General features: G+C 46.4%; 1 protein-coding gene across 1 annotated transcript in view; it reads right to left on the bottom strand.

Annotated features, from left to right (window-relative positions):
* Positions 1-1,680: 1,680 nt before the first annotated feature.
* The window catches only part of ADCK3 (aarF domain containing kinase 3), a 34,399-nt gene continuing 9,735 nt past the window's right edge, over positions 1,681-26,344 (bottom strand). Inside the window, exons 4-14 of the mRNA XM_010577745.1 lie at positions 22,402-22,476; positions 15,872-15,994; positions 11,736-11,821; positions 10,445-10,585; positions 9,135-9,216; positions 7,628-7,721; positions 6,543-6,684; positions 4,537-4,644; positions 3,708-3,773; positions 2,851-2,937; positions 1,681-2,357 (exon numbers count right to left, since the gene is read on the bottom strand). Of these exons, the coding sequence (XP_010576047.1) occupies positions 2,064-2,357; positions 2,851-2,937; positions 3,708-3,773; positions 4,537-4,644; positions 6,543-6,684; positions 7,628-7,721; positions 9,135-9,216; positions 10,445-10,585; positions 11,736-11,821; positions 15,872-15,994; positions 22,402-22,476 (1,298 nt within the window). The 3' untranslated portion in view covers positions 1,681-2,063. The remainder of the gene's footprint in view (positions 2,358-2,850; positions 2,938-3,707; positions 3,774-4,536; positions 4,645-6,542; positions 6,685-7,627; positions 7,722-9,134; positions 9,217-10,444; positions 10,586-11,735; positions 11,822-15,871; positions 15,995-22,401; positions 22,477-26,344) is intronic.

Below are 26,344 nucleotides of genomic sequence, written 5' to 3'. Positions count from 1 at the left end.
TCTCAAACAATTCCACTGTTTTTCCAGCTGCAAGGTCTAGATCCAAAGGAGAAACTAAACAATGTCTATCATCAGAACCCAAAACAACAAAGAAAGAAAGTTACTGTGTGTCAGTATACAAAGTTAAACAGCTTAATGCAAAACTATTACTTCACTGAACAGCAGAGTTCACTCTTCTGAAAGGGTTAGGAATAACCTGACCAGTACTTTTTAGTTGAATTAAACAGCACTGGATCTTTCTCAACCAAGTCTTAAATGAAGAAGTTTGTATGTTTGTGATCTCAGAATAAAGGTAATACAGTAATCTGTTTTCCTGTTTCTCAGAGGTCCCTCCTGAGACAGACCATTTATTCACTTACCTGTTCTTTACCTCTGGAAGTGTCAGCAGTCAGGATTTCTTACGTACTGAAGTTTAAGATCATACAACCTCTGCATTCCTGGGCTGTGTTAACTGAGTAGGACCAGCTGAGCCTGCTGCTAAATATCTGGCACTTGCCAGATGAGGACATCTGCCTTACTAGCACCAGGTTAAGTATCAAATCCAGCAGCCACTCTTTCTTCAAAAGTGGAGGAAAGGCAAAAAGACCTGTGTCCAGGAGGCTGGTAACAGAGTGATTAAAACAAAGGAAAACAAGAAAAGAAGTCAATTACCAGGGATTTTCATGGCCCAGCAGATGCTCAGGCTGATGTCCTTCTGGTAAACTGGTCACCATCACTGCTAGCACTAGTGACAGAGCTGCAATGGAAAGGTGAAGGAATAAGTAGGCCACAGTTAGATGGCTTCACAAGGGTAGTAGCAATTCCTTGAGCAAACTACAACTGAAACGAGGAAACTTGGAAGCTCCTTCTGCTCAACTCCTGTTTATCCCACAGAACAGGACATGGTTCACTTACTTGGCTATTCATTACCGCACCAGAAGATGAAAAAACTGCAGGCAGAAGGCCCACCGCACAAGCACTTTTTTATTGAAATCAGGAAGTCATACAGGTACAGGCTTTGTACAAAAATCTAAGGAAGTAAATTTCCTAGCTTGACTCCAATAGTTTAAAACTGTGCATCTGGTTTTAAATGTGTGACATTTCAGCAAAAGCTTGAAATGCTCATGAGAGACATTACGTGTTTGTCTGCCTTGCCATAAGTTCTGCATTACAGGAAAACAGAGATAGACAGACGAGGTTCTTGGTTAGGAGTCCAGCAAGCAATTGGTGTCAGAGTTGGAGCTTATCTAACTTACCCTCAGGAAAGCCGATACCTACCAGACAGTGAAGAATCCCACTATTTGTGCTCAGATATAGCTCTGTTGTTGATTACATATTTGACTCCCAGAACGGAGATGGGTTGTGTGAGTGTATGTGTGTGTTTAAAAAGAGATTGGCACTCAATTCTCAGATTTTTTTAAAATATTTCCTATGTTTAGCTTGCAAGCCAAAAAGAGGCAGAAAGCATGAAACTTCATCCTATGTACACACACGCAGCCTCCTTGAATTAAATCAATGTCAGTAAAATCCAGGAAGGTTCTTAGACTGCCACCACTTGACTTACAAAAATGGGGGAGAGGTGCTGAATGTGTCTGTGGTAGGGTACACCTTAGTATTTCATTCTATAATTCACAGTATGAGCACTACTTGAATTCCACCTTAGCATGAAAAAGGGAAGGCTTTTAAAAAAATGATTTTTGAAGAATTACAAACAGGTTTCAATATTAAATTCTGCTCTTGTCCTCCTTCCCCTACTAGTTATAAAACCCAATCAATATGCAGCCGCCATCACAGTATTAAAAATGTGTTCAAGGTAGTCGGCTGGTGCCTTGAAACAGTACAGAAGCACTCAAGAAGATAGTTTCCTGCAAGCTGCAGACTGTACTGGCAGTCAGTGTGGGACAGACACAGCATGAAAGAACAGCTTTGTCCTTGTGAAACGCACACTTGGCTTCTGGGGCACAGGCTGCTGCTGCATCTCAAGAGGATGGAGAGCTGGGGTGCAACGCATGGGAGGCTAGAACGCTCTCTGCAAGGCTCAGATGAACTGAGCCCTCAGAACAAGACATGTTAGTTCATTCTTACTAATCCTCTGGCTTCTTGCCCCTACTGCTCCAGTATTTGCTATATGCCTCTTGGAACATGTTTTTGCAGGGAATTTTGGCCTTCAGTTTGGTGCAGATAAGGAAAGAACCGCCCATCTTCCGATGAAGAGAGTAGGTCTCCTCTGGCGGAGGTACAAGACGGTGCTTCAGCATGACTGGGATTAAACCATGGATCTTTTCAGTGGTGCTTTGGTTGCCGAAATCAAAAGGTTCCTCAGACGCAAAAGCCTCTCCCAGGATGAGGACAGCATTTAAGTGGGCATCTTCCATTTCCTGCCCAAAAGGAAAGAGGCATAAATAACATCACTAGCTATTTTAACCACCAGGGAGGAAAAGGAAAAGTGCTAGCCCTAAGAGCAGCAGCTCAGGAGAAATACCTAGCTATACCCATAACAAAGGTGACCTCCAGCCCCCAGCAAGACTGATGGACATTTGATTAATACAGTTTTGAGCAACTAAACCTTCCAGAAGACCATCTGCCCAGTCATGAAATTTCAGCAGTCATCACCACCTGCAGGGTCTCACTGGGGGAGAGAAGGAAGGACAGTGGTTTTGGGGCTAGCTGTATCATCGTTACTGCTCCTGCTCCCAGAAGGAAGTGAGAGAACAAAAGCCAAAACCTTTTTTGCCCTCCTCCCTCTTCCTTATCAACAGGGCTTTCAGGCTGGCATCAGCTTTTACCACATCAGTAAATCTGGGGAAGTCCACAGACCCGCAACAAACTTATCAGTGGCCACCACTAAAAGCAGACCCTTCTGCTCCATACCTTGACTTCATAGCCAGTGAGGAATTTCATTTCAATGGACTTCTTCAGTACTCTCTCTCTGTCCATGTCAGCAGCTGCCTTGATTACCTGAATAGGAGGAACACTTTCAGGAGGGCTAGGGGATAACTGAAAAATGTTTTGAGTACAGGACTACTATGTAGGCTACAGGTACACATGCTGCCTGCTCACTTCTTGCCTCTGCCCTCATCTTCAGGGGTCATGTTGGCCAGTTTAAAAGCTACTGGTAAAAAGACAGAGCTGCTGGCTCTCCAAAGCTCTTCCCAGTAGGGCTACACATAACGCAGAGAACATAAGGGACATCAAAAAACCTTCACAAATCAATCAGTCCCTCCCCCGACAAAATAGTAGAGCCAACTGTGAGAAGCTTTAGGTGACATCTGCTGGCCCTTGCAGCTCAATTTATCAACATGGTGATCACAAAGGAAGCACGTACGACTTCACATAAATTTTTCAGTCTGTAAGCAAGCTAGAAATCACAGGAAGAGACAGTGAACAGGACAAGCAATTCCTGCATACCTTCATATAAAAATCACTGAATTCTGAGTGCTCTGATATGCTCAAGTCTCCCAATAAGCAACGTTACAGTTCTCCATGTTTGTCATGCAGTTTAAACATCCAAACTCAGATAGCCAGAGGCTTGCAGCAGACATGCAGAAGGCTGTGGTGAGGGATGAAACAGGACCAGAGATCCGTCTCCCTCTTGCTTCCAGCCCTGCTTCCCTCCACACCCGAAGTGCATTAAGGGTAAAAAGTGATACAGCTAAGAGATAGGCATAATTTTGCAAATATGCTAAGACCCCCAGTGCAGCACTGTAGGACACAGTGCAAGTCCTCACCTCTATGTAGACATCTGTGAACTTCTCATCAAACCCTCGTGTTGCTCCAAAGTCCAGCAGGGCTACCTGGAAATGGACAAACCCATCTGTATTAGTGTCAACTGCTCAAGTAGAGCCTGACCTTAAGACGACTCCTGATGTCTTCAGGAAGCTGAGCTGGCTGGAGAGCCTTTCCACTGCAGCTCAGCTTTCCCCTATCTCCTTTATTCCCTGACAGCAGCACAAACGTTTGCGCTAGTACATGGCAGAGGAGGTATGGTCTATGCTCACAGTCACACCTGCTCAGCTGGTAACTCCACTCAGGCTTTCTGTGTGGAGACAGAGCAGCACAGAACCTTTTCCCAGCACTTTCCAACACAGACCCCAGGGATAAACAAGCAATACCATCCAACCTGCAGGGCACAAGCAAACAGCCAAGCCAAGCAGCAGGACATCTGTAATTGCTACCCTTATCTTCAGCACAGCACAAGACAAGAGCATTTAACTAAAGAGTCCTTGGCTCAGGTGTGCCCTGGTAGAACACTGCCAGCTGCAACTTCCCACTGACCAGCTTCAAAAACAGACCCTGAGAAGTACAAAGTAGCTGTGACTGGATCTAAGGCCAAAGACAGGCAGCCAGCCAGGGTTACAGGAGCCCTGCTCTCCTACCCAGACCAAGTGAGCACAAGTGGCAAAGGGACAGGTTTCACTGTCCTACCTGCCCAAGGATCAAAGACAGGAATCTGAGAGAATCTCAGTAAGGGCTCCTTAAACTCTGGGAATGGGGAATAGTCAAAAGCTGGTGAAAACCAGCTCTTAGACAGGCAGAACAGCAGCTGCTTGGGCTTACCTTGTGCAGCTGCGGGTCGTAGAAGAAGTTTGACCAGTTTGGGTCAGTCTGCATGTACCTGAACTCAAACAGCTCCCGCAGACACAGGACCAGGATGTTGTGACAGATCTTGAAAAGCAAGAAGAGAAAGCAGCAAGTCAGAAGGGCAGCAAGCCCTACTCGCACATGTAATTTACAGCAGGCATTAGCAAACAGGGAACACATCACCACGCTGGCAGGAACTATCTGCTCCATGCTGCAAAACCGCTGAAGAGGTAAGGGAGCACCTCTCAGCAACTCCCAGCCCACACCTGCCATGGGACATCCTTAGCAGACAGCACAGGTGCCGTGCAAGGTTTACATCAGCCTGAGCTGTAGTTATATCAGCCCCTGGATGTGCCTCCAGAGAGGCTGCTACCCTCTATCTGGCAGCTGAGAACAGGAGGCTCCAGGGGTCCTTCAACTGCACGTGTTACTGTGTCCTGGTCCAGCCTTTTACCTTACCAGCTTTGACTATGCACTTTGTTGTTGCTTTGAGAGCAACAGAACATCATCACAGTGCAAAGAGGGATCCAGAAGCAGAGGTGGGGGAGGCCAGTAGAGCATTACAGCCTACCCTGGTGGAAAGTCCTGCGGGACCCTGGCCAAAATTAAGTTGAGGCAGCTCAGGGGAAAGGAGATGCAGTTCAAGGGCATTTTAAGTTAAAGGCCTAAAGAAGCTAAAGAAGAGAGTCTCTTCCTGTAAAGCTGCCGAACAACCTACAGAACTAAGACCAAACCATTACTGAAAGCGCTCTTCACTAGACAGATACACCCACCCACCATGTACTCCTCAGCCAAGTCTTCTGCTGGGCTCAGCACTGACCCAGCTTGAGGGAGGAGCAGCAGACCCACACCTTGGGACTGACAGGCATGGGGGGAAGCAAGAGTAGCAGTCCCTGAAGAGCCCCCTGCTGAGTTACATACTGCAGCAGAGCTTTTCTGTGAGGATATTTAAGCTGGAGCCTGTTCAGCAGAAGAACTGCCAGCCTCATTCTGCCCCTCTTCAGCTTCTGCAGAGCTGAGTGAAACATCAAATCCAAGAGGGAGGAGAGGACCAAATGCAAGCCAGACTCTATCAGAGAACACTGCCATTTGGGTCAGGAGGCTGTGGGTCATGAAGGCCAGTCACTTACAGGAAAGAAGGACTGTTCCTGCAGCAACATCCCACCTCACAGCCTTTTAAAAGCAGCCCTGATGATACAGCAGCTCATCAGAGTGGACAAGCCCTAAAAACAGACAGCTCAGGGGACACGAAGCTATGCCAGAGCTGGCTGCCCAAGTCCAATATGACGCTGAGATCTGTTTATCTAGAGGAACATACTCTGCCCTCTTCCCCAGTGACCTGCTAACAGCTGACAGCTCACTCCAAGACAAAAAAAAAAAAAAAAAAAAACCAAAAACCAGGAAAGTTATTTCTGCTACTAGAGCAGCTGCTTGTCCCACCACAGCGCTCCAATCCCTTGCTATATTCAGCATCAACGCCTACCCATCCCTACATCCCCCCTCCTGTTTACCGAGAGGTACTTTTCCAGCAGCCCTGTACAGCACAGGTCAGTCCCACAGGACAGGATGACACCCAAGAGCTTGCACTGAGACGATTCTGCACTCCTGCCCAAAAGAGCAGCTGCAAAACAAAACCCCTCTCCGCTAGCTTACAATCCCTCCCAAACTTAAGGTCATCAGAAACAGGGCATCTAGGAGTTACAGCTAGGCTACCTCCCCTTCAGTCACCCTTGCCATTCACCCCCTCCAGCCCCTCCCTGCTGAATGCTGGCGCCTGCAAGGCCTGGACCAGCCTGGAGAGTCTCCAACGTCATGGCCAAATTCCCTGCACAGAAATCTTCTGAGAGGCTCCAGACAGTCCCCAACTTCAGCCCTGCTTTGCACCGCTCAGGGTGTGCCCTTCCACAAAGCATCCCCCGGTCACCAGGCAGGCCAAGCACACTGCTCTGAGCAAGGGGAGAAGCAAGACCACCCCACAGTACCTCATTTCGAATCTCCTGGCTCAGCCCTTCTGCTTGATCCAAGGGGAAGCCAGACACCAGCTCTGTGGTCAGGACATGCTTGCTGCACAGTTCATCCACTACTCTCGGGACATAAAAGAAGGGGTGGTCTTTCAGCAGCTCCCTAGGGGATGGAGAAAGGAGAGGAAAAGGTTAGGAGCCCTCAGAGCAGCCTGGCCACTCTGCAACACCTTGCTCAGCACATAGCCCCTTCATACAACTTCTCCCTGCACCCTGGCTGTGGCTGCCAGGACCAGTTTTCCTCAGCAGTTACAGTAGGGACCAAGTCACCAGAAACCATGCCAGTGACTTACAGCTGCTGCTGGCTCCTGAGGTCACATCTCCTGCCAGAGCAGTGACATTAAGGAGGGCTCCAGGCTGATGCATCAAGGGGCACTGGGCCTCTCTGCTCACCCACTTCGCTTCAGGGCCAGACTACACACATGGAAGAAACAGGCCTTTTCCAAGGGGAGCAATGTCATAGGGGCAGTTCTGCAGAGGGACAGGGAGCATCCAGCCACCAGCAGCTCTCTCTCATCCAGCTTTCGTGTAAAAACAATCTGGTCCCCACTGCTAAGGCAAGACAAGGGAGCAGGTAGTGCTGGTGGTGTTAATTGCTGTAAGAGAGCTGAACTGAAAAACCTCCTAGACCAAAGGATGGGAGAAGTTTACAACAGGCTGACATAAGAGTACACAGAACAGCACTGCAACCTGGCCTCAAGAGTTACTGTGGTACCTTCCCATGTGGTAACTCTGGCCTCAAGAGTTACTGTGGTACCTTCCCATGTGGTAACTCTGGCCTCAAGAGTTATTGCAGTACCTTCACATGTGGTAAAACAGATAGGCTCGCACTGAAGGAGAGAAGATAGCAACCACCTGCCTCATCCCCATGCTTCAACAACAGCATCACATGAACACACACCCTTCCCCTACACACCTAGGCACCCATGTCCCACCCCAGGACATGGCATTCATCTCCCCACTGTCCCTGAAGTTAAGCAACCTCTCCTGTGTTTCACACACACACACGCAGATGGGAAGGGTTGAAGGCAATGGTGTGAACATACTGAAATTTCTTTGCACAGGCAGCTTCTCTCTGGTAGTCACACTCCAGGGCCAGTTCTCTGCTCAGGACTTCAATCAAATGCTCAGGGAACAAACCTGAAAGTCAAACAGCAGAGAAGAGAGTAGGCTTAGCAAAAAAAAAAAAAAAAAAAAAAAAAAAAGAGCCCCTCAGGCCTAGCTTTCCAGAGCTGCAGCTGAGGAGCAGCCTGCTATCCAGCCAGCTCTGAGCTGAAGAGTACAAAAGGCCCCAGAGAACCAAAGCATATTTCCAACTAGATACAGGTTCTGCAGGTAATCCCAGGCCAACTCTATGCAGCTGCTCCTAAAGCAAGGTACATTCACATCGTTCTTGTACATTAGGGCTCTGTCTGCCCCCAGCTCCCACCCCACAGCCCAAGCTGTCAGTTCCTGATATTGGCATGGCTGTGCAGGGACACACACCAAGGAGTAGAAGCACCCAAACACTAGCCTGGGCAAAAGCAGCACAAAAGGCTCCAAACCATATCTGCCTACAACTGGGAGCAGGCACTGCCATGCAGAAACAGTCAGCATGACTAAGACAGTGAACTGCAGCAGCACATAGCCAGAGCCCAAGTTGCCAAGTCCAGTCTTCTCCATCTTGGAGCTGGAAAACTAATCTTCTACTTGGGCCAGACATGGCTGGGACTGCAGCAGCCCCTGCAGGGCCCTGCCCAGCCATCACAGACAACAGTCCCAGGTTTTGTCAGCACCCAGCCTAATTTTAAAGCAGTATTTGTACAGTTCCACTAAGATTTACAGCTGCTACAGGCAGATATTTGGAAAAAAAAGGAGCAGTAAGTCCTGCATTCCCTGTGGGAAAAGGGACTTATCTGTGTGCTGGGACACTGAGCAAGCTCCAAGTCTGACAGTTCTCCACCTCTCCACAACTGTGGGAAGACCAGAGAATGATTGGGAAGAGCAGAGAATGGCAAGCATGGAGGGGTACAGGACACATGGAGAAGAATGAGTTCTGCCAAATGTACCAGAAAATAACAGGGACAAAGCAAGACTACCTAACCTGAACACTGCCCACACTTCATGCCTAGAAAGCCATCAAAAGTGAGTATACCCAGACACTTTATACTTTGCCAAGAGTCCCTATGGGTCCTTTACTATAAGGAGTGCACAGAGACAAGCGCACATTACTCGTGGCCAGGAAAAACCCACACAGGTGCACTTCCCACCCCACTGAGTGGATACTGGAGCAGGCACGTGCCCAGCAAAAGCAGTGGCAGCTCTGCAGCAGGAGAGGGAAGGAGAGCACAGCTCCCCAGGTTGGCCACATCCACTACCTCTCCCGCTTTCTGCAGGAGATCTGCTCCTGGGCAGACTTAGCAATTCCTAAGTCCTTTTCACTGCTTCCTTGAGGCTGTTTCCTCCCTCCAGTCTATGGAGAGAAGTATGCAATGCACTGCTTGAAAGGGGTTGGCAGAGCTCAACATGTGCCAGCAGGAACACAGGGCCTGCCAAGGGTCTCCATCTTTTTACCTTCAGGGAGAATATTGCTCATGCTCAAGACAGTCATCAGGTTGTTAACATCACTGTTGATGCTCTGGGCGACTCCGGGGTACTGCAGAACAGAATGGGAGAGGGCAGTGTTGAGACTAGATGACCAGGTTGTAGAGAGTACGATAAAAACACCTTCCAGCTCAACATCCACCGACACCCACAACACAGGCACCTACAGCCTGGCCATGAACCAGGGCATACCTGAGCAACACACCCCTCCTCTAAAAACTTATTTAAAGCCGTGCATCTAAAATGGGACAGAGAGACAGGCTAAGATGCAGCTCCTTGCAATGGAATGCCTGTTCATGTCCTCTGACAGAGACTCTTCCAACACATGAAAGGTTCTCAGACACACAAATCTCACGACAGAGGTGGCAGTCATTTCCCTACCACGGCTGAAAGCACATGCCACTGACAGCCCCAGAGCATTACATCCACAGCGGCAGGGCAAGCAGTGAGGCCCCAGCCCAGTCCTGGCAAAGGTTCCTCCTGTTCTTTCTCACCTTGTCCGTCAAGAAGGGAACCAGCCTATACTGCTGTGGAGCAGAATGCATGCTGATGCTACAGGATTAACTTTCCATTGCTTTTACCTTAGCCTAACTTCAGAGAGTACTTTGGACACAAATGGCTTGAGAAGATGACACCAGTACCCAGCCATACTGTTTCTAAAGTCTCCCCACTTTATTAAAAACACCAACCAGATGACCAACTTTGCCTGGGACCCTGCTCAGTCAGCAAGGGATCCCACTCCTTTGGATTCTAAACCATGTTGTGCAAGGGGTTTCAGCTCCAGAACTCAATTCGGTTAGAAATACCTACTTGAAGTTGCTGACAGCTTTAGTGTGAGTTGAATAGCCTCCTGCACCATCAGACTGCCATTGCTCAACAGTCAGTGCCACCTGCTTGTCACTTAAAACTTCTTTAACCTTTGGGCTGTGGCCAGAAAGGGGCATGTGGCATGTGCACATCCCAGAGAGGGGACTGACCTATGGAGCAGGTAGGACCTTCGCACACAGCCCTAAGAGCACAAGCAGTCCCTCACCACCATTATCCCCACGCTGCAGTGCTATACCTATGAGATGACTGCCGCCCATCTGGAGTCAGAGACTGGCTCGAGCTGCAAGTTTTCTGTCCCTCCCTTCTGCTTGCACTAGGCACAATATTGCTGGACCCAAATTTTCACTTGCATTAAAATGTTCCTTATCTGTCTAGCAGTAAACACACATATGCAGCTCCCCTGCCCTTCTGTGGGGCACAGACAAGAGACAAGGCTGGTCTCTAAAGCCCACCTGGATTTTCATGGCAACTTCTTTCCCATTTTTCAAGCGTGCCAGGTGAACCTGACCAATTGAAGCAGCAGCAAAGGGGCGTTCTTCAAAGGACTCCAGTTTATCCCTCCAGTTGGGGCCAAGATCGTTGTTCAGAGTTTTCTACAAATAAAAAGAAAGCATCAGGGTACAGGAAGCAAAGATCTAAGATTTTCGCTATTGGAAATCACATTCCTCTAATGTGACTCACACAGCCTATAGTAGTTCTGAGTACCTACACCCTGCTTACTAGATTGTCCTCCCTTCCTCATCATTGCACACCGTTGCGAGGAGTGGTCCAGCCAGCAGTGCTCCCCCAGCACTAAACAGATGCTGACCAGATCTGTGTGAGGCTCTGTTGCTCTGGCCTAAATTAGCACAAACACCACTGCCTTAGCAATAGAAAAGTCCTCTTTTTGGTGCCACTTGTTATCTTCTAGAAAACAAGCAAGGAGTTAGATATTTCTCCTCTTTCATCATGCTGCCAAGCTGAATAGAAGCAATCCAGACATGCAAGAATGACTCTCTTTAAGGCAATATTGACAATTAAACACCACAGCCTGCTTTAACAGCTTTTTTGCTACAATGCCAGACTGCCATATTTAAGTTCTGGCTCTGCTCAGTGTTCTCCAGAAGATAAGTAGTTCTGGCAGTTCCTTTTGCATCACCCTTCACATCTTAATTTACAGAGGAAAGTAGAGAGAAAGAAAGAGCATGTACACTGGGGAAAGCAAACTTAGTTTGCTTCATTCTGGCTCTTCTTGATGGTGGGTCAGATTTAACCAAAAAAGTAAAGGGCAAAGTTGCTGTTAAATTTTCCATCAGACTAAGGCTTATAAGTCTGTTTCTAAAGTGAGATATAGGCACTTCTAGACACTTAACATCCCTGACACTTCTAGACACTTAACAGGCTTAACATCCTTGAGAAAGATGAGAGAGAGGAAACAGAAGAGGTGGCTACATTCAACAAGACCCAATAATCATATTCATATGCAGCATCCTGTTCCATCAGTATAGTCTCAGGACATAAAAAAAAACCCCAAACACATTTTTCCCTGTGTCTAGAACATAGAGCTTCAATGTTTTGGAGAGAAATGGCAGCACATGATTGAAATAAGGAATCAGATGTTACCCACAATTGAAAATAAGCAACAGTTATTGAAAGAATACTCTTAAAATCCACATCCACCTCCCTTACTGGGGTATGCCACAGGTGATATTTATTTTGTTATTGTCCCTCCTCCCCTGATAAGCAGAAGGGAATATTCCTCACCATCATCTGCTTTATCGGCATGAAGTCAGCACTCTGACGTACACGCTCAAAAATCCTCTGGAGATGGGGATTGATGAAGGCATCATCTGCCAAGGGAAAAGTACACGGCAATCAGCTCAGGCACTGCATTCTCCAGTTGTTCTTCAGCAAAAAAAGAAACTTGCACCTGCATTCAGACAAGCCAGGTTGGACTGTCCCCAAGCACACCCCAGTGAAGGTTTTGGAAATAACTCCAGTTCAGAAACTCCATATCCAGAAGTAGCACCTGAGGCATCACACCTTTACAAATGAGACAAACAGAAACCCTGTGCACAAGTAGCAAAATAAAAGGAAAAAAGCTACTCCTTCCTTTTCACTCTGGCAAAAAACCTGCGTATTACCCAAACATCTCCTAAGCCACCCTCCTGCTGCAGCAGCAGAAAGTTTCTGTGCACCCCCTCCCAATTACCAAGGGAAAGACAAAGTATGAATACACTAGAAGGCATGCTGAGAAGCTTTTTATACTTTGGAATCAAGCATCAGTTGTCATCGTGCTCCCTGGCTTTGTCCAGCAGCATTGCCAAGAGCAGCGGGCAGCTCCGCACAGCACAGAGGCTTTCGGTGTGATGGCACGTTGCACAAACCCAAGAGCAGAGTGCTCTGCACAAGCCTCTGTCATCCACCAGCCCATCTTCTTGCTGACAACAGTACAGCATTCAGGTCTAAGAGAGGACACTATGTCATGGAAACACAGGTCACAGAAGGAACCCTCTGGAGAGTCATCCCAACGTTCCCAGGTTCATAGCATGGTTTACTCCAGTTCATTCTAAGGGGCAGCAGCTTCTCTAGAAAACTGTGCAATGGTAAAACACCACTTACGCAAGCACTGAACTCAGAGAAATCAAGATTCAGCATCTGCTACTGTAAACAACTACCCAAATGCAAAGCAACTACAAGTGGGCAGAAGAAAACACAGCTGAGCCAAAAGTAAGTTATTTTAAGAGTCAGAAGGATTTAGGAAGTAAATATTTACACTCGTAAGAAAGAGGAGGGCTAGGAGCGTCTTGAAAGATTAGTCCTCTCCTTTGAGCAAAGGCTTTACAACAGCTCAAAGAAAAGCCACCAGTTCTGGCAAACTTTTCATTTCATAAAGGATTATAGATGAATTAGATTTATCTGCTGCTCTCCCAGCACTGGAAAAGTCCAGGCTACCAGCCTTAATCTTGAGAACTCAACCTGCAAATGCACTTGTGACAGTCAAATAAAAATCTCTCATTCCTCTGCATTTACAGATGCATGTACAGCCATAAGTCTATCCCAGGAAACAAACAGCTACCTTAAGAGCACTGTCCTGGGAAGAGGGGCGGAAAGGAATGGCGAGAGAAAGATAAATAATGCAGAGACATGACATTAACACTCAGCATTGTTTAGAAATTCCCACTGAAGCCATGAGCAGCATTTAAAAGGACTACCAAAACCCCACTGTGGAATGAACAGTTTTTAAGACAAGCTCCCATTCCGTCACTGCAAGTCAGAGATTAACAGGCTTTGCAGGAACAGCAAGTAAAACTCCCGTTGTGACGTTATAGCCCTACAAGAAGGCTAGGCGTTGCATTTGTGTGTGCATTCCAGACACTGAAAGAAAGTTCTGCTCTGTCATTGATGGCGTATTGCTGCCAAGCCTCTGAACATTATAAAAACTATTCCCAGGGGTATGTGAAAGTGTTAACCATCATGCTGTAACATGATAACCTGCACCTCCTAGGATGACTGTGCAGAAAGAGAATGGACCTCACTAAAAGTGACTCCTGCTCCCAGAAGCCATTTGTGTTAAGGTATCAGGGTCTGCCACAGGCATTTAGGATCAACTTCTGTGATTTTGCTTATTGCTGACATCCAAAAAACTCACAAGGTATTTCAACCTTTAGTCTGAGAGGGCATTCTTAACTGGGGCTGCTTGACCACCACTGCTTTGTTCATGAGCGCAATGCCAAATAGCCAAGAAACCTGCAAGTCCAGATCGACTGTACAGAAACTCAGCAGCAACATTAAAAATCAGTCATGCTGTGGAGCCAACTGACAAAATGAGGCTTACAACATGCTGATGAATAAGGTTATACGTCTTTGTGGTAAACTGAGGTGGCCTTACCAGGAATAAAACACAAAGCAAGAGTCAAGGCAGGGCACTCTCAACTGGCAAACGCAACTGCCTTTCCAACATCTTCCAGAGCACATGCGTCAGAACACGGGATGATTTTGAGCCCTTGGCATCCTTTCAATCCCTCAGCATGACCTTCAGGGATGTGGGTCCCTAACAAATCCACTGACTCCCAGAAGCAGACATCAGGGTTTTTAAGGACAGTGCTTCGTAACTTCTGGGTGGTTTAGCTCACAGGTGCTCTACTGCACCTGGACAAGGCAACACGGAGCCCCTGTGCTCAATTAGCACACATCCCTGTTAATAGAAGGAGCCAATTCAAATTCACCAGGCCACAGAAAAGCCCACAAAGTGGCAGGAACTGTGTGAAACCCTCCTGTCCAAACAGCCAGCCCAAGAGCTCAAAACTCTGCACTGTTGGAAGTGTCTTACTTATTTCACCGCAACTGTCCCCCAGCAAGGTTACCAGGGGCCTATGTTCTCGCCAGGCATTGCAGCACTCCAGGGACTCGTCGTAAGAGCTAAGTGAGAGCTGGGCAGCACCACTGAGGTTGCTGAAGGCCTGTATGTTCTTTACACCAAAGTGAAGTCAGTCAGCAAGTGTTTGACACTCCTGCCAGAGCTCAGTAACATTAAGAGACAGCAGGCAAGTGACAAAATCCAGAGCATTTCTGCTCCTCAGAGCTGGTCTTCGACAGCTATTCCTTCTTCACTCACATCCACACCAGGTGCAACTCAATAGTGTTCCAAGAATCTTAAATTAATCCCCACCTATGGTAGACAAGTTAACTTCAGAGCTGATTTCCAGACATGGCTCACTCATCCCACATACCAGAGGCACTGGCCACAGCAAGCAAGGAGGACAAGCGCTCCTGCTGGATCTGCACTGTGAGCCATCAGTCTTTGGCACCTGGCACTTTTGAGAGTGAGAACAGCATATGGGTGGCAGCTTTTGACACAGCAGCTGCTGCCTCCCACCTAGGTTTGTTAAAATTGCTATCAGCCTGGCATGCACCTAAACCAAGTGATTAGCAAATGAACAACGTGAAATGCCAGAGTCGGAGATCTCTGGAACTGGGAGCTGGTCTTGCTTTATTGGCTAGCCCAAGTTATTTAATACCATACTAGATCCAGCCTCATCAGTCAACACCTACAAAAATTCAAGTAGAAGCACAAGCCAAGCAAGCCAAGTACTTCAAACATTCAGACACTGACTCAGTTTCAGAGCCATCTTGAAAGCTATTTCCAGACAAGTGTAACAGCTATTTTTGGCTGGTTCTTCCTTCCCTATCACGTTGGGCAGGAAGGTGAAGTGGATAGGTCCAGATAAGGTCTGAATTCAGCACACCTTCTATCTCCCAGGGGTAACCTAACAGTTCAGTGCAGATACTAATGTCTCTCATGCCTTCACCTGTGTTCACTGACTTCAGAGCCTGATGGAGTAAGTACCAGTTTGAAGTCTCCTCAAGATGAAAACAAGTGTTTTATACCTGATAAGATTATCAGCTGTACTGGCCTTTCCAGCAAAGCATGTAAACCACAAACAGGTTGCTATAATGGGAGAGGGCTGTGGATATAACCTTGACCACTTTTGGTGAACAAAGAACAGGATCATGTTCTTGCCATCGTCCTCCTTTCTAGCAGGACAACTGCATGTAGAGTGTGATGTAGCTCTGCTTCTCAACAATTGCTTTTAACATAGGCATTAAAATTCACACAGTGCCACCTTATTTTCAACCAGTTTCATTTGTGTGCCTGACACAATAGGGACAGTGGGAAAGTAGTGGTATATAGTGCACACATCTAGTTATTTGACACTGGGATTAGACTGAACTGAATCAAACATATCTCCATCACTGCTCTCACATAAGAAAGCCATTTGTGCAGTCTCTCCATATTCATTTGATGCTGATTCCAGACAACTGACCGTGTATCACAAGAAGTCAACTGCCCCTGGCAGCACTAAGGGGGATAGCTGAGGACCTATGTTACCACTTACCTTGAATGCTTAACATCTGTCCCAGCTTCAGTGCCGCTCCCCGGACCTTGCACAAGGTTCTCACGATTCTTTCTGCATTGGCCTCCGACAGGAATGGGCTAGAATCCATCACTGCTTTCTTTCCTGAGGGCAAGGAGAGAAAGTGTATGGATGAACACCACCCTTATCTCAGCAAGCTCACTTCATCATGTTAGCCCACATTCAACAAGAGATCTGCCCTTCCCCAGAGAAATCAAACTAGGAGTACACTCAAAGCCTTCACTGCAACCCAGGGGCATGGACTGAAGTTGTACGCGTATCTTGTGACCACTTTGACATTGCTGGCTGGAGGGCCAACGGCAGCAAGTCACAGCTGCCATGAATGTCTATGCTGCTACGCACTGTCCAGGATCCTGGGCAGATGTTGGTGCTTGAACTCACTGTACCAGCTAGCTCAGCCTAAAACACTACATAAAGGTCTCCTAAGTCCCACACCATAGGCTGCAGCATAGCCATAGCCTCAGAAGAACAGTAGGAGTGAGCCACAGCAAGAAGGAATTGTCAAAAGCCTTGACAACACACTGGCATAGCAGACTGAGAATGTGCTGCTTAGCACTTCTTAGGGTAGAAGCAAGGATTCACACCAGTACCAAACCTCTTTTCTCATACCAAATAATTCTTGCCTGAAACACCTATGTTCATACACAAACACATATTACTGTGCAATTGCATGTCCAGAGCGTGCACTAGAAATCCATAGAGACCAGACAAAGCTTTCACATCTCCAAGTCCACAATAACTTTTTATATCAAGCTGAAATTTACTGTCCTGATGCACAGGCAAAACAAACTCTCCTAACACCATAACCCCAAAACACCATGGCTACATATAGCATTTCGAAAAAGCAGCAGATTGCAAATCTGTGATGAGGGTAATCAAGCTAGTCAAATCCAGGGAGGCTGGAGATAGTCCTCAAAGGAGAAGCACAGCAGGAGCTCTCATCTGTGACACCATGCTCTTGGACAATCGTGCTGGAGGGGAAATTGATTCCCGTTGTCAAGATCGCCAACCTTTTTCCCCTCTTACATCCTCTCACATGCATGGTGTTCCTTGCCACGTTCTTATGGGCAGCTTGCTACTGAGAAAGATGCTGCCTTTAGACAGAAGAACATTTCAATGTAGCTAGTCACTTGTTCTGACTGCATTAGAGGCCATGCAGGGAGGAAGCCAAACCCTTCTGTCCTTACTCTCATCAGCAGCCATGCAAGCATCAGCTTGCACAGAACAAGGCCCAAAATATACATACTGATACAAACACATTTCTGTCCCCAAGAACAGGTAAAGCCTGATGTCTGACAGGCTCACTAAGTGGTCATTGCAGCCATCAACACACCAGTACCACAGTTTCAAGTATGCAACATGCTTTTTATGTGGCATAAGAAGCACTAAGGGAGAGGGAAGGAGACCCTGATTCCATTTTCTGGTCCCTTTGGGAGAAGCAACCCAAAACTCCTTCTCCAGGGTGATGCGCAGTAGAGCAGGGACAGAGGGGGCAAGCAGGCACCCGCCAACTACTTCTCTTGGGGCTACAGATCAGCTCCTGCTGATGGACAGCCAAGCAGGAGGAAGGTCAGGTCTTCCAGCCAGGCTGCAGGGCCCACAGCTGGTATGCTGATCTTGGAGCTACACTATTTTTTTCAACACTTCAGAGGAAAGGGTACTAAGTACAGAACAGCTGAAGCCCCCACATACAACAAGCAGGGCCCAAAAAGGCACAGCAGCTGCAACAGTCCTAAAGATCTCAGGCAGATGGAAATTACTGGTGTGTCATGTAGTGCCTACCACAGCAAGAGATCCTCTCCATCTCCAGCTAGCTCTCAGGAAGGTATACAAAGGGAGCTTAGACTGGTCAGGGGACAGGAAAAAGAACCAAGATTCAGACTGAAGTAGCCACTGTCTAACTCTGGTGGCTCACACAACTTGGTACCACTTCCTTGAGGTGCTAAGCATGCTACTGGTCTGACAGACACCCTTCAGCCCCTGCAAGCAGCTGGCTTGCTTACAAAGCTCTCCCTAGAGAAGTGATACCACTGAACTCTCCACTGGCAGTGCACAGAGGCACCAAGCCCTGCCCTCCCCTGTCCTTCAGCCCCCCTCTCTCTCCTTTACCCATTTTGTGGGAGAGCAGCAAGATGGCACTGCATGGGGGACATCTATCCGTACAAATCCCCGTCCTAAGTAACGAATGTACGTAAAAAGGAGAGAGGAATAAAAACACCAGGAAGGAGTACACAGGACAACTATCCTTCTCTTGAGAGCAGGATGCAGAAAAGGAGAGGCCGAGAAGTCATCATTTGCATCCCACACAGCAACCCTGAGAGCACATTTTGCTCTGGATCCTGGATGTAAGGAGTCTGAGAGACTGAATAGGTAGATGCCCAGTGCAGAAGGATCTGGCTTTGCACACTTGAACAGCTGGCTCTGGAGAGTGGAGTGCTTGCAGCCATCTATCAGAGCTCTGGCTCTCACTGATCCCATCTCAACTGTCCCATCAGAAAAACAACATCAAAGCCTTACCTTCCTTCACACCACCTGCACATAAAAACATCCTCCTTTGAGGCTACAGCAGGATAAAGGAGTTAGTTAATGATTAAAGTCACCTCCAGAAGCCAATGAACCCTGACAATTTTACAACAGTCTTATCAGTGAAAGAGCCAAACACAGGCACTCCCCATCCTCTTCTCCTGGTGTGCTTCTCATTGAAGTCAAGCCCACAGGGGCACTACCTGATCACTAGGCAGCCCAACAGCACCTGGTCAGCTGTTGCTTTATGTACTTTGCTAAAAGTGGACATGAAGAAGGTGACCTGGAAGCAAGAGTCAAAAGCGGGATTATGTAAATGGCAAGCGGAGAGAAAACAGACATAGGCTTCCAAGGCTAGTGGAAAGGAAGTGAGGATAAAACCCAGCACAAGTTCATGAAGAAATATGCCAATTTTCTGCAAGCTAACATTGTTCCCAAAGATGGCTGGCAACTTTTGATGCTACAAACGATTTCCTCCCCATCTTAAGATCACAAAGTTATTTTGGTTTGTGTTGGGTTTTTTTGTTGTTTCACCTACTTCATCAAGGAACCAAAAAAAGGCAAATAGAAGTCACACCTAAACAAGCTGTGGCAACAAGGAGACCTCAGAAGCAAAGGCTCATGCAGCCACAGCGCCTGGAGCCTGTCAGCTCTTCCACAGCAGATGCAGCAGGCAGATGCCCTCAGGAGTGCTCGACCCACGTTTTCCTTTCCAAATCCAGAATCAGCATGAACCCTTCCAAATCTGTGTGCATCTCGTAGCTGTATCGCTGCTTTTCCACCTCCTTTCCAACTGTCAAATAGAGAACTAGCCACTGGACTTTGTGTATATTTGTTTTTAGGACCATCTGCCGCACAAACTTTAGGACAAGGGAATAGTCAAGAACCTAGCCTAAGCACTTAGGACTGACAACTCCAGGAGACTGCATTACTGCTTTTCATTAGGAAACAACTCTACATTCAAACCTAGGCCAGCTGCCAGCCCATTGGGGCTCTGCCCAGCCTGGCATTTGCACAGTGCCTAGTAGAACGGCCAGGTACAGGTCATTAATAAGTTACAAAGTTGACCTTGAACCCAGAGTCTCTTTATTAGTAATGGTGGCTGTTTATCTGGACACTCCTTCATTTTTATTTCTGGAAATTTATTCTACCCTCCCATTCCCACCCCATGTCAGCCTTGCACTTTAGATACACACTCTAAATATTGAGACTGCCATCAAGGTCACCAGTGACCAAGAAGGTTATTTTTAATTAGCTACATCAGCCTACCAAGAAAATTCCCACTAGAAATCAAGTGCAGCCATCCTCTCTTTGAAAAAAATAAGATGAGCCAAACCACTTATTAAAGAACTTAGAGGGCAGCATTAGGCTCTCAAAAAAAAACCCAAAAAACAAAAAAAACCAAAAAAACCCCCACACCCACAAAACAAAAACCACAAAAAAAAAAAAAGCCAAAAGCACCCCACCTGCACCTACTCACAGGAATTTGGCAGTGGAAAAAATTTAAGTCCAGGACATCAGGCTTGGATGGAGAAGGGAAAAATTCACAAACTCTTGCACCAGACCTTTTTGTTCTATGATAAATCCCTTAAGAAGTGAATTGTTTATGGAAACAGAGACAACCCGAGGCAGAGAGAAAAGGGCCCTGCAGCTACTAAACAAGGATGGGGAAATTGAGCAGGAAAAGACAGATCAGCACTAGCGCAGTTGCTAGAGAACATGCAGGAGAGTAAGTATTTGTCATCCTTCTGTTTGACAACAGCAATGGAAAGAAGTACATGCCATGCTACTAGGATCACTTGTATCTCAGGAGTTTGTGTCTTGCAGTTTTGTGACTGAAGGATCAGTGCTTCTAACTCCATTTTAAAGCTGTGAAGACACTTTCATTTGTACTGACTGGACAAGAGGACAGTAACCAAGAGAAGGCTCTTTCCTGTCACTTCCTGGATGCCAGTGAGAGCGTGAAATTCTCAGGCATGCCTTTGGGCATATACACATCCCACTTGTTTAAGTTTGAAGTGCCAAGAAGTTAATATTAATATTGCAGCAATGGGGAGAGAGAAAAGACATCCTCTACCAACTTCCAGAGAACAGGACAGTATGTCATTCTCAACAGAGACAGGTCTTAACCCAAGCTTATGGTGCTGGCAGCCAGAAAACTTGGACACAAATGCCTCAATCTGAAATCATGAAAGGGGTGCAGAGGTATTTTTAAAGAAATGTAGAGGTACCTATGTCAAGGGATTTCCCCCCAAAACAACTAAGGCTGTTACTGCCAGAACAGTAAGAAAATGGGATTTTGGACTCAAAACCCTGTACATATCCTCTGCCATGCATTTCTGCAGGAGCAGAGCCCATGGAGTGAGTTCTCATCATGGAGCCTTACCCACCACTGTAAAATCCTGTGGAAAATACATCCAAGGACACTAGCTAGATGCTGTAGCTCAGTCACCCAGAGACTTTCCTGTGTCCTTGGCCTTTGAAGCTCCAAGAGAGTCTGACAGTTGAAATAGTCTTTTACTTCAGCTTCACCTCAGTACTTGCTGCTCGTAGCCCTTTCTCAGTCCCACTACCCTTCTCCTTTACAGTGTAACCACTGCTCCAAGCTCTTATCTAAGCAGACTTGACAGCAAGAGAGGAAGCAAGAACAAAAGCAAGACAGCCAAAAATAAAAGCCAGGCCATTTTCTAACTCCCTTGCCTAGCATCGAAGTCAGCAGCCCTCATTGCCTTATTCTTTAATCAAGGTTTGTTCAAGAAAATTACTCTTCCCAAAGCATGACTCAGGCTGCAGAGCAGGCTTCTGGCACCAAGTTACAGTTACAGGGGAAAATAAAATTCTTCTAGCAAGAAGAAAAAAATCGGAAGGTGCAATTGCTTTATTGCAAGGAAAAAGTGTCTGTTGCCCTCTAAAGAATCCTTTCTCAAGCTGTAAGGAAGAGAAACAAAGCTCATGTTATTCCCTCAAATTTCATAGGTCTGCAAGCTCATGTTTTTACTTTGGGGTGTGCCCAATTAGAAAATAATCTGGCAAGCAGAGAAATACCAATGGTTGTGCAATTCCTCCTCTGTTAAACGCAAAGCAAATCATCAACTTCCAACAGGTATGAACAACCTGTCAAACATCACAAGCACTGAAAGCAAGCACCTTCAAGGATTCTCTACAGGAGTGGCCATGTTTGCCTGAATGCATGCTTTTAAATCAAAGCAAAGAAACCCACCCAGCCTCAAACACCTCAGGTCATGGAGAGAAACAACTCTTTGCCAAGGATCCTTTTTCTCTGCTGAGCTGCTCTGCATTGCCTAGTTGTACAGGGAATACAAAGATGCAAGCATTAACAAGTACTGCCCTGGGTGCCACACGACCCCTCCCTTGCCCCTGTCCCTCCACCACAGGGAATGTGTCCAAGTTTTCTGGCTGCCAGCACCATAAGCTTGGATTAAGACCTGTCTCTGTTGAGAATGACATACTGTCCTGTTCTCTGGAAGCTGGTAGATGTCTTTTCTCTCCCCACTGCTGCAATATTAACAAAGTCTTCAGACATAACAGTTCATCCACAGTTTCTGTACTGATAGAACTACATGGTTTCACTGAACAGTTTAAAAAAGATTGTTAGGCCAAGACAATCCAACAGCAGGCACAGGTATAGTATTCAGACTCATGGGTGGCTGTGGGAAAGCAAGCTGTAGGAATTGTGCTGGCATAAGCTCATTGTCTCACATATACCTCTGACTTCTGTCTATGTAGTGAGGTTGCGGTGTACTTAGAAGAAGAGCCTGGAGGTGGAGAAGGTTTGTTAAAAATAAAAGAACTGCCCACATCCCCCTGTTATTCAGACTGCCTCACCATCCCAACTTTCAAAAGAATAAAAACTTGTAAATGCAGGTAAACTGTGTCTGGGAAATTAAAAAAAAGGGGCAGGGGAGGGCAGGTGGGAAGAAAAGGATGAGAATGTAGAAAGGGTTTACCATTGCGTTCCTCAGGTCTAAGGCTCTTCTTTGCAACTTCTGCCAATGCCCCAATGCCAAGACCAACAGCTAGTCCTTTAAAATAAGAAGAAAAAGACCCAGGTCAGAATTAAAAAACCTTGTGAGCCACATACACAGGCATTTTTGTAATTACCTTAAGCCACACAGTCAAATGCACAGCAGCAAAACAGCTTGATTAGAACATCCTGGCTTTTGCAATGGAGTCATCTTCCAAGTTTGACACTGAACTGTTTTCTCCTGTACTTCAGCTCAGCATGCCAGCCAGGTCTCAGAGGCTAGACCAGTCCGGGATGTCTGGCTCAATAAGGCACATCAACAAGCGCTACTCGGAGCTCTGTGCTCTGGCTGAGGTCCTGCCATAGACTCAAATCATGGGGTTTAGAAGAGAGGAGGAAGAAAGCTCACAAACGTGGTTCTCGAAGTACAATTCTCAGTAAAGAACAGAATCCTCCTCACCCCCCACCGTGCTACCACAGCAGGGGGAAGCAAAACTGCATTTAGATGAAGCCACTGCCAGTAGAGTTTAGTGCTCTGTGAGCCTACTGTCTAAGCATTCAGGTATATTTATGCTCATTAGCTGTCTTTGACTTCTACATGCTCATTGACTATGATGAACAGAAGCACATTTTTGCTGAGGCCCACCTAATCCAAGCAGTGTTGTAACCTGCAATTCCAAGGAGCTGTGCTGGGAAGTAACCTCACAACAGAAAGACCACAAGACCAAACACCAGCACCCCACGTGCACTATCACCCTTGCAAGCAGTGAATTCTAGGGCGTTGTCTCACAGCCACAGATTAAGCTACAACTACAAAAGAAGCGTCATCTGCCTCCCCTAACCTGACCAAAGACACCGAAGATTAAATGAGACACAGATCTAATCATGCAGTAATCCGTATTACCCAGGGTCTCATTGCCTTCTCAATTTTGAAATATTTTCTGGATTATAAACGACATGGGCAAGCAGAACAGCTGGTGCTCCCTCAAAGCTCCTCAGCAATGGTGCATCCCCCCCCCATGCCTTACTCCCACACCACTAGGAGTACTGAGCGTGCATCTTTTCCAAGCACCCCAAGCCCACCGTGAGGCATTACTGGACAGCTTCCCAGGTAAAACAACCATGGGACACAGGCAGTACAATGCAGGCAGCATAGCTGACCAGCCCATGGCATTTTGCGCATGTGCACGGAAGGAAACGCATGCACATGTTTTGTATTCTCAAGCGAGGAAGCCTGGGCACAAACAAGTTAAACCCCGTCTTGCATTGAGCTTTTCCTCTCTCCCACCAGTTAATGACAACCCTGCCTCTGCCAGTAAAACTTCAAACTTGCACGGTACGTCTGCTTCAGAAACAGCTCTATCTGCAGTCTTGCAGACTACGTGCACTGGGCCAAAGAATCCAGCATAAGGTGAAGCACAGGAGGCATCAGTGACATTACAAGCCCTTCACAAGGACTGCTTCTGGGGCTGCTTCCATGCCATTTAACTGGCAGGCAACCTTTCATGCTCCATTGCATGTGAATGTTTAAGAGCATATGGCATAATACAGAAATCTACATTCAGAAAAAAATGTAACTTTTACAGGATACCATAATTTTAACATTATAATACTTAGAGTAAAAAGCCCTGATAATTGGTTTGGGTTTTTTTTTTGGGGGGGGGAGGGGGGAGCGGGTGGTGTTTGTTTTGGTTTGGTTTTTTTTATTTTTTATTTTTTAAGTTTTCCATATTTTTTGCAAGTTTTCCTATAATTTAAGCCTAAGGAAGCTAACTTGCGCAGACCCTTCAATAGGGCCAAGCCATGCATGACCACTGAGCAAGGCTTTTGCACCACAAACCCAGTGATGATATTAGCTGAACAAAGTGAGAAAAATATCTCTAGACTCCACAGGAAAGAAGCAAAGAGACTTTCCAAACACAGCATAAACACTATCTATTAAAACTCTGATAGACAGTCATCTCCAATTAGATCCCACATGCAAGACAGTAACGTGGAGCAGGAAGTACCGAGAGTCAGACAGGAAGCCAATGAAGATAGATCTCATCAACAAAATGTGATTTTATAGACTGAATACAACTCATGGTCTGTTGGCCCTGATCCCACTTTCACCACCTCCAAAGCAATGCTGCCCGTCAGAAATCAGCTTGGTCATTATCAGAGCTAGACTGAACTGGGCTGGTAGTAATTGGTTCCGAATTAAATACATTGCATCTCCTTCCAAGGGCTCTGTGTTCACTGTTGAGATTTACTGCCTGCACCTAAAATAAAACATATCTGAGTTTTCCAATCTCTCTTCATAATTAAGACACAAACCACTTCAAAGGCAAACAAAAGACTGGGAACCAGATTCTACTCTGTCTTCCAGCATAAAGCTGGAGAAGTTCTAGCATGCTCCAAAGCAGCTTGTGGTTTACATCAGGGTAGGCAAGATCAGACTCCAAACAAGTGTGTGTCACACCTCCCCTCTCATGGACGTACACAGCTGAGCATCTGAACTAAACCATATTGTAGACTACACTAGAAAAGGAGCTTCTCTTACAATAGGTGCTCTTAGAATTTGCTCACTGGTCCACTCTGTCCAATTTGCTAGAAAATGAACTCCAATCATCAGTCAACAACTGTTTCAAATAAACTAAAGCCAGGCATAAACAAGTTTACTGCTGAGGTTTAAAGATCTGCAGTTTAAACAAAGGCTTCAAGCATCTTCAAACTATAATCACAGTGCACAGCAGGATATTTAGCTCAGGGCATTACATGAAAATGCAACATTCCTACTTCAAGTCTTCAATAACTACCTGGAAACATCTCAGGGCATACGCAGCCCTGCTCTAAATGTGGTAGCAGGAGGGTAGATAATACTCTTGGGACCATGCAGGGTCAAGTGCATCTTGGGTGTTTGCTGCTTCTTAGCAGTCAAGCCTGCAAAAAATGAAGTCAGCTGTATATGTAACCTTCTATCACTAGGAAACAGGTAATAATTCAAAGTTGTATTTCTCATCGAAGCAATGCCAAAACTTGGACTTTTCCATGAACATCCAGGGCTTAGAAAAAGCTGCCACTTTTCAGAAGTCTCAGTTGCTCACTTTATTCCTTTGTTCTTACCAAGTTATTATCAGAACTATGAAATTAGGGAATTAAGTAGTGGCCTAAATTTCTCATGGCTGTAACTCCATCCACTAACATCAGTACTAGTGGTCAGTCTGACCATGAACTTCAGGAACATATTACCTTCTCCTTTACCAACTTGAATTTCATTCGCTGTGGCATTTGGAGCACACACAGCTCACACAACAAAAAACAGCGTGGAAAACTTCACCCTTCCTCATCTTACAAACCAGACTAACACTCTAGGGTTCAGAAAGCAAGTACTAGACAGAGGGTTCAGAGCCACAACACTCATTTCCTGAAACGCCACCAGATTTGTTTTCCAGGCCTCTTTTATACACCCACCCACCTGAAAGGCTGTGGTCTAGGCACATATTATTTGAACACAAATAATGCTGTATACTGGGTCTGGCTGAGACAGGAGTTAATTTTCTTCATAGCAGCCTGTGTCATGCTGTGTGTTGGATTTGTGACTAGAAGTGTTGATAACATACTGATGTTTTAGCTGTTGCTGGACAATGTCTGCACAGTGCCAAGGCTTTTTCTTTTTCCTACTCTGCCTCTGCAATGAGTAGGCTGGGTGTGGGCAAGAGGCTGGAAGGGGACACAGCTGATCCAAATCAAAGGGATATCTGTACCATATATCATGCTCAGCAGTAAAAGCTTGGAGAAAGAAGGATGAAGCGGGGGGGAGAAACCTTTGGGGTTAATGGTGTTTGCCTTCCCAAAGTAACTGCTACAGATGCTGAGGCCCTGCTTCCCAGGAAGCAGCCGGACATCTGCCTACCAATAGGGAGTAGTGAATTAATTCCTCTTAC

The sequence above is a fragment of the Haliaeetus leucocephalus genome, unplaced genomic scaffold (genome assembly GCF_000737465.1).
Source record: "Haliaeetus leucocephalus isolate CR32 unplaced genomic scaffold, Haliaeetus_leucocephalus-4.0 Scaffold577, whole genome shotgun sequence".
Lineage (NCBI taxonomy): Eukaryota > Metazoa > Chordata > Aves > Accipitriformes > Accipitridae > Haliaeetus > Haliaeetus leucocephalus.
This window is presented reverse-complemented; position numbering and strand designations above follow the sequence as displayed.